The sequence below is a fragment of the Galeopterus variegatus genome, unplaced genomic scaffold (genome assembly GCF_000696425.1).
Source record: "Galeopterus variegatus unplaced genomic scaffold, G_variegatus-3.0.2 Scaffold3499, whole genome shotgun sequence".
NCBI classification, from domain to species: domain Eukaryota; kingdom Metazoa; phylum Chordata; class Mammalia; order Dermoptera; family Cynocephalidae; genus Galeopterus; species Galeopterus variegatus.
This window is the reverse complement of record NW_007729610.1, coordinates 39,360-47,797: the sequence shown is the minus strand read 5'-3', so window position 1 is coordinate 47,797 and position 8,438 is coordinate 39,360. Positions and strand designations below refer to the sequence as shown.

The 8,438-nt window shown below is 47.5% G+C and overlaps 2 protein-coding genes across 2 annotated transcripts in view; both read left to right on the top strand.

The window, feature by feature from the left end:
• The window catches only part of LOC103600889 (poly(rC)-binding protein 1-like), a 47,666-nt gene extending 42,529 nt beyond the window's left edge, over positions 1-5,137 (top strand). The window contains 1 exon segment of the mRNA XM_008585222.1: positions 4,922-5,137. Within this exon segment, the coding sequence (XP_008583444.1) occupies positions 4,922-5,137 (216 nt within the window).
• Positions 5,138-6,710: 1,573 nt separating this feature from the next.
• ZNF133 (zinc finger protein 133) overlaps positions 6,711-8,438 on the top strand; it is a 27,802-nt gene continuing 26,074 nt past the window's right edge. The window contains exon 1 of the mRNA XM_008585217.1: positions 6,711-6,829. The gene's annotated coding sequence lies outside the window, so the exon portion shown is untranslated. The remainder of the gene's footprint in view (positions 6,830-8,438) is intronic.

Genomic DNA, 8,438 nt, shown 5'->3' with positions numbered 1-8,438 from the left:
TGGGCCCGGCTCCTGCCCACCGCTCCGAAGGGCGCGGGGAGCGCCAGTCCCCGAGCGAGGACCTCGAGCAGCCGCCGGAGCACACGGCTCCGGGACTCGGTGCCCCGGCTGCACCCGGCCCGCGGGGCACACAGCCCGGCCCTCGACCCGCTGACCGCACCCCGCACAGACTCTGTGTTCGTTTTTCAAGAAACAATTCAAATTGCTGCTCAGATTTTGAAATTTCCTGAAACTGTCAGTGTAGGGGCCATGTTTGGATCCTGTTTCGTTTTTAGACCAACTTGGTAAAAATGCTCTTGCGGCCCGTCCTCCCCGAGCCTCACGCAATTTCACTGCATGTGAGCGCTGAAGAAAACAACAAAAAGAAGGACGCTGTTCTTTAAAAGTTGTCATATAAAGGGCCGGCCGGTGGCTCATGTGGGAGAGTGCGGTGCTGATAACACCAAGGCCACGGGTTCGGATCCTATATAGGGATGGCCGGTTGCTCACTTGGGAGAGCATCGTGCTGACAACACCAAGTCAAGGGTTAAGATCCCCTTGCCGGTCATCTTTAAAAATAAATAAATAAAATAAAATAAAATAAATAAAAAGTTGAATGTAAGGAGTGTAATTAGTTATGTCCTATAATCTAATATCAGCACAATTATGTTACAAGGCTTTACAGAAAAGCTAAAATACCTCATAATTAAAATATTCATTTTGTATTTCCAAGGATAATAGTAATACCAATCACGCACCTTTTAAAATTTTAACCCATTAAGCTAATTTTATTTTTACCTCAAAACTGGTTACTGAATATCATCAAACTATGAGGTATATTTTTGTAAGTCAAGCAGAAACATAAATTAACCTTTTGTAGAATAAGTCATATCGCAGATGCAGCTGATGATTTTTTTGTAGGATGACCACATAAAAGGTACCTCACAGGTAGGTATTGCAGAGGAAAGGTGACAAATTCAACACTCAAAGTTCCTTATGCACCTGTGGCCTTATTAATTCTAATAAATTAGTTACCTATATAAGGATTAGTTCTAGAATTAGGACGGTCAGAAAAATAAATATAAACTTTGTGATTTAAAGTAGTTACCAAATGACCTTGCTTTGCTGGCCATAATGGGGTAATTGGTACCAGACTGTCATTCCCATCATAAATAACCAAAACACTGGAGAAAGTATGAGACAACTACTTTCAGGCTTTGGACCACAGGGTCCAATGTCACTCAGGGCTGGCTGTTTAGCTTAGTTGGTTAGAGCATGGTGCTGATAACACCAAAGTCTAGGGTTTGATCCCTGTACCAGCCAGCTGCCAAAACAAACAAACAAAAACAAAACAAAACAAAACAAACTGTGACCTCTGAGAGATGGGAAACTCATAAAGTGGGTCCCACATTTGCGCTGGCTAACTGCTTGGGGACAATTTCCTGACCATGATACAGGTTGGTGGGGCCAGAGCATACTAGGCCTCACTGAGGTATGGAGGCTGAGAAGACTTGGGGATGGTGAAGCAACAGGAAATTAATACCAGATGGAAACTCACATCTACGGAAAGGAATGAAGAGCACTGGATATGGTAAAGATAGAAGATTTATTTTTTCTTCTCAATTTCCTTATAATGCAACTGACTCTTTAAAGCTAACGCTGTTAAGGTGGGGTTTATAATGTATATAAAAGTTAAAACTATGGCACACACCAAGAAAGTGGGGCTTCTTGTCGCCTTACAGGTCACATTAGTAAAGTTTTGCTTTTTTATATTTCATGCACTGAAAACCATGATCTTGACCAACCTCTAGAGGGCAATAATTTGCCCATGATCACCCAAGTCAAACCTGTAAGATCAGAATACGAGAATACAGGTGGGACAGAGAAAAGGTATTTACTGGATCCCTCTGATACTCAACACACAATTTCTTGGTCAGCCTTTTGTACAAAGGGTTGGTGCTCCCTTAAGGTCAGGCAGACAGAAAGAAGCGCATGAACAGAAAAAGACTGTGTAAGCTAGAGAAGGCAAACCCAGTGAGAGACAGGGCAATTTCCTGGTGGAAAAAGGAGACAAAGTATGCCAGAAACCTCTTCCTGGGGTAAAGATGAAAGTCTCAAAGGGAGGAACAGTGCTTTGGAATGAATTATGATCCCTCAAAATGCATATGTAGAAGCCTAACCCCCAATGTGGAGATATTTAAAAATGGGACTTTGTGGAGGTAATTAAGTTTAGATGAGGTCATGAGGGTGGGCCCCTCATGATGGGATGGATTAGTGCTGTTATAAGAGGCACCAGACCTTGGTACATTTCTTTCCACCATGTGAAGACACTGCAAGAAGGCAGCCACTCCAAGCCAGGAAGACAGTCCTCAACACATCTTAGATGAAATCCACCGCCACATCCCCAAACACCACAAAAACCCATTATGCTGAATACATCCCTGCATATGATTCAAAATGACGGAGCAAGAAGGCTGCTTTGGGGAAGATAGGTAAAATGTCCAGATCCTGTTTTTGCCTATAACCTTGGGACTTGCATTTCAAGACCATTAACCCCAGTCTGTATCCAACAAGCATCAATAGTCTACTGTCTAGATCCTAGCTTGACTGTTATGAAGTTTACAAGCAGAAAGAGTTCCAAAACTTGAAGTTCTTTATTAAGAAAATGATACATGAAAATAAAACATAAATATAGAATCAGTTTTTCTGAGTTTTAGGAATTTGGGGATTCTTTAATTTAGCTCTATTAGATATAAGGATATAAGCCCCTGATTGGCTTAAATCCTTGCTACCCAGCAGTGTGGTCTGAGGACAAGCAGCATCACCATCATCTGGAAGTTTGTTAGAAATGCTGATGCTTGGGGGCCGGCCCGGTGGCGCACTCGGTAGAGTGCGGCACTTGGGAGCGCAGCGGCGCTCCTGACAAGGGTTCGGATCCCATATGGAGACCGGTCCGCTCACTGGTTGAGCGCGGTGCGGGCGCGACACCGAGGGTTGCGATCCCGTTACCGGTCACGAAAAAGGACAAAAAGGAAAAAAAAAAAAAAAAAGAAATGCTGATGCTTGGGCTCCCCCAGACGTGCTGATTCAGAATTTGCATGTTTGTAAGATCCCAGGTGATGTGTATGCATGTGCCCTAAAAGCACTGAGTTAAATGACCTACCCAGGTATATGGTTCAGAAACAGCAACAACTGACCAACAATTAAACTTCTGATTTTCCAAAACCAGATCTCTCCTCAACATTACATGACACTTTTCCTTCTTAGGGAAAAAGCAGCTTTGTTATGAATGGATGCTAGGGCTCCACCCCAAACTCATAATTTCTTGGGGTGATGTTCAGGTGTTGTATTTTTAAAAGCTCCCAGATACAGCAGGGTCAGAGGAATCTCAGAAAGTCATCATAGGATAGAGTGATCAGGGAAGGTTACATGAAAGAGAGCTACGAATTTGCTCTTGAAGGACAGGCAGGATTTGCAGAGCTAAGGGAAGAGGAGCAAGCAAGGTATTCTAGATGAGGTGTGGGATAGGAAGTACCATGAGTGAGAGAGAAACAGAGAAAGAAGCAAGGAGTGTTTCTAGAAAGCAGGCAATCCAGATGTCCAGATGGAAATTCCTAAAAATTAAATGCTGAGAAATCTTTCAAATACGAAACAGAAGGCTGGCCAAACCAAACACTGTATGCCACATGTGGACATCTAGATGGTATCCTTGTCTATATGCATGGAAAGTCAGCCCAATGCAAGACCATTTATTACTGAAAACCTCTCTCACTGTGGTTGTGACAGTATGCCCAGTGGCTCAGACCCTATGGCTCAGACCCTGAGTTTCTTTTTCTTTTTTTGTTTTTTTCGTGACCAGTAAGGGGATCACAACCCTTGGTGTGGTGTCGCCTGCACCGCGCTCAGCCAGTGAGCGCACCAGTCATCCCTATATAGGATCCGAACCCGCGGCGGGGGCGTCACTGCGCTCTCAGCGCCGCACTCTCCCGAGTGCGCCCCTGGGTCGACTCAACCCTGAGTTTCTGATCACACTTCCTGCTCTCTTCCCATGGCTGTCTTTCTCCAACTCCTTACCTTGCCTGCTTCCTCAGGGCAGGTCTGGCAGCCCCTCATCCTGGAAGTCTTCCTCGGTCTCTTTTCTCCAGGCCCATGAGATATTAGCCATTCCTAAATAGCAAGCATCACTGGACACTTAAACATATGGGCATCGCTGCATTGTTATTTTGAACTTCTATGTGAATTAACAGCTCATTTCATGGTGAATGACTGAGTCATGGGTGGAGCAGAGAGGTATGCAGAGGGATTAATCCAAGTAAGACTGGGCAAGGACTGAACTGAAATCAGGAAGCACAGCAAAGCCTCAGGGCAAGAGAAGAAAATGGATTCATCCTTTGAGAGCTAAGAAGGAATTTTAAGATATTCTTATCTCTCCTTGACTCTCTGGGCCACGTGGTCATTTTCTTGGTGTTCCTAGAGAAGGACAAAGTTTCAGAAAGCACATAAGAGGAAGGTAAAGAAAATTGAGAGGGTGCCCGGGGTGGAAAGGCCCCTTATGAGTGAAATTGGGCTTCCTCTTGAGCTTCTCAGTTGAAGCGTCCCAGATGGCACCAGCGAGGCCCTGTTCTCAACCCGAATCCCGAACAAAGACCCAGAGAGCCAGGCCAACAGCGGGCTCGGCCCCAAGCTCTGGGCTAAGGAGTGAGGCTCCTGTCCCCCAGGAGTTGAGCATTTCCCATAACTTCGTGGACTCCAATAACAGTTAAAAGATCTCAGGACACCCGCAGCGGGCTGTAAGGACTGCGGGCGAGGGCTCAGAACCCGGGTCACCTCGTGAGACCTCGGGAAGACTGCTCGGCCTCTCCGCGGCTTTAAATGGAGTTTAAAGGGCATATGTGCTGGACGAGACTACACCGGCCCGGCACTCTCGCAATACGGGGAGTAGGTTTCCAACCCCGTGGCTGGAGCAGGAGACATCGAAGGTCGCCGCGACAGTGACCAGCCGGGTAAGAACTTCGGTCCGGTGGCCGCAGACTCCGGCCAACCCCAGAAGCCGAACAGAGGCGCCGCTGACACGTCATTTCTGCGCGCCGATGGGCAGGCCCGACGCCGGAAGTCACTGACAGGGATCCCTGGGGAGTGTAGTGTTCGTAGTCTCTGAGACAGAGGCGTTGAGGGTCAAAGCCGCGCGAGGGGCTTCATGTGGAAGCCTCTCCATGTTTTATGCACGTAGTTTTAAGAAAAAAGAGGAGGAATCCTGGTGCCACAGCGGTCGTTCTCCAGGTCGTCTGCGCGGTACTGGTTGCGCCGAGCATCCTGGGAGCTGCCCCCGGCGCCATGCCGAGGATTCTGGGTAGTGTAGTCCCAACGCCCTCCTGGAGGAGATTCCCCAGCTGGTGGCGGGGGGGACCCCTTGTTCTTTGGTGGCCCTGGTGAGTGAGGCTTCCGCGGGACCCTTGCCCCAGCCGTGCCCTTTTCTGCGCGGAAGGGAAGGGCCTGAAGGGCTGGTCCGTAGTCTGAGGCTGGGGATGGCGCGGGGGAGAGGGTAGCTGGGGGACGCGCTGGCATGGCTCAGGCCGTGCCCTCCCGGATGTCTCATTTTGGGGGTGTGGGCGCTCATCAGGGAGAGAGTTGGGTGAAGCTCAGCCGTGAAACCGGCTAATGGTGGGTGCGGGGCCCGGGCCTTCTGCCCTAGGGTTCTCGGGGGTGGGGACAGGTTCAGCCGTGGCTGAAGTCGCGGTATTGGGACAGGGGGTCGCTCGTGGTTTGGGGGGTTGAGTAAGTAGGCTGTTGGGAGCCTGATACTTCCCAGATGGCGGGGTGGGGACCGCCCGTGAGGCCGTGTGCCCCCGAGATTTTCGTCGGTTGGGGGCTGGCCGTCTTCGGGCCCAGTTGCCCCTCGGCTTTGCTGGAGCGGGCTGTCTTGGCCAGACAAGCCCGGGTTGGACTGGGAGTGGGTGGCCATTTTGGCGCGATCTTAGGGTCTCACTTTGGCTGGTCGCCCCCGGGTCGGGCCTTGGAGGAGGAGGTCAGGCGGGGGCCCACTGGGCAAGTTTTTCAGAGGTCCTGAGGATGTCACTGACCACAAGAATCACGGATTCCCAGGTCTGTGGTGTGGCGAGGCTTTGGAATGTTAAGTTCCATTTTAATTTTTTATTATGGAGAAATTTCAAACAACCGTTAAGTAGACAGAACTCCATAGTCCCATCACCCAGATTCAGCACTCACCACCTCCTAACTAATCTTAATTAGTTACACAATCTGGACACACACAATCCTGACAACCGACAAAGGTTCGCCATCATTGATTGCTTTTACTGTTAGAGAGCCTGGTTTCCGCAGCCAGATTTTCTCCAGGCTCTGTCACTTTTTAGCTGTCATGTTGGGCAAGAGATGGTGGCTCAATTTTCTCATCTGTAAAATGAGGATAATAGCATCTACTTGATTGGGTTGTAAGGACAGAACGAGGTAAAACTCATGTAGTGCCAAGAACACTCTCTGGTGTATAGTAAGAGCTCAGTAAGTACATATTACTTTTCATTATTAATGACAGAGGCAGAGAGAGCATCCCCTCACATACAGTCTCAACAGCATGTCAGGGCAGGCTGTGTTCTCAGCCTACATCCCAGCTCTGTTCCCAGGAAGCTGCCCACAATTCTTTTCTCCAGTGGCAGGTCCATTCCTGATGCCTTTAAGGAAGAGGAGGCGCTACCCTGCTGGAGCTTGAGGACTTCTAGTGACTGTCCTGAACATTTTTTGTTCTTGTTCTGCCTCCTGTGGCCCCTTCTTGCCCAGAGAGGACTGTCTGCTGAGGAAAGGGAGGACGCCTGGGCTCCTGACAGCCCAGCTTCAGGTGAGTGCCACTTATACCTTCTGCATTCAGAGCTGTGAGTGGGTTTCCTTCGTTCAACTTTGACAGCTTGTGTTCCACAGTGTCCCATCCGGGGATCAGACCCCCAGCTGGTCCCCCCAGGCAAACAAGCCTGTTCTAAGGGTGACAGTTTTCACAGGGAATACAGTAGGTCCTCTATATCCATGAGTTCTGCATCCGTAGATTTAACCAACAGTGGATCAGAAAGATTCAGGAAAAAAAATTGCATCTTTACTGAGCGTGTACAGACTTTTTGTTCTGGTCATTATTCCCTAAAGAATACAGTAGAACTATTTATGTAACATTTACATTGTCTTAGGTATTATAAGTAATCTAGAGATGATTTAAAGAATATGGGAGAATGTGTGTAGGTCATATGTGAATACTATGCCATTTTATAACAGGGACTTGAGCATCTGGGGATTTTGGTATCTGGGGAAGGTCCTGGAATCAGTCGCCCATGGATAACAGGAACAACTGTATTCTTCAGACCTGGTGCCCTCATTCATTACACCTCTATCTTTGCCTCTGCATTTTTTCTCTCAGTATTTGTTCCGACTGCTCATTCCCAGGGCTTGTCAAGTGCTGTGAAGTTGTCAAAGTACTGTTCTTGTGTTTTCCAGTGCCCTCACTTCCTCTGTTTCCTGTTAGAGTTGTTTGCCACAAATCCCAGTTATATCATTTCACCTGCAAATATCTCAGTAGGCGTCTCTAACACATAAGAACTTCTTGTTTTAACATAACCACAATTTTATTGTGACACTCAACAAAATTAATAACACAGTATCTTTTAATACCTAGTCCATATTCTGTCTTTCCCAGTTTTTTATAAAATATTATTTTTTTTCCCAGTCAGAACAGCCCTGGTCAGAGGCAGGAGACAGAGACGTATCTGGAAACAGCATGATCGTTTTCTGTCTCCTATTTCTTCTGACCTTGCTGATCTGTGTTAACAGCTGTAACTCACACCTCGTGATACACCCTGGGCCTCCTTGTTCCTGCCACACGTACCTCCCATTTGACTGGCTGTGGTGTCCCTTCAGTTCCACCCGTGCTGCTCCTCCCCCATCCCTTCTCCTTGTCCCCATGCCGCCCCAGCTTCCTGTCTCTTCTCCACCTCCATGCCGTGTGTCTTCCCTCCCGTATGGAGCTAAATTCTTTGAAAGAATTATCTGCATTTGCTGTCTCCATTTCTATCTTCCCATTGTCTTTTAAATATTCCAGTAAGGCTTTTTCAGTTCTATCCACCAAAAAATATTCTTGTCAGGGTCACCAATGTTCTCTCTGTGGCTAAATGGCACAGTCATTGCTCAGCAATATTTTACATAGTTGCTTATTTCCTCCTCCTTAAAATGTCCTTTCACACGGCTGCTTTTGATTTCAGATTTTCCAGGTTTTCCTCCTACCTCATAGGCCACTCTTCCTCTGTCTCCTTTGCTGGCTCCTCTTCTCCCAAACCTCCACTGTGGAAGTCCCTTGTTTAGTTCTCAGAACCTTCTTCTCAGCTACACCCTCTGTGGTGGTTCCATCCACTGTCAAGCTTTTTTTTTTTTTTTTAAAAGAGAACGGGAAGGGGGTTTTTTTTTTTTTT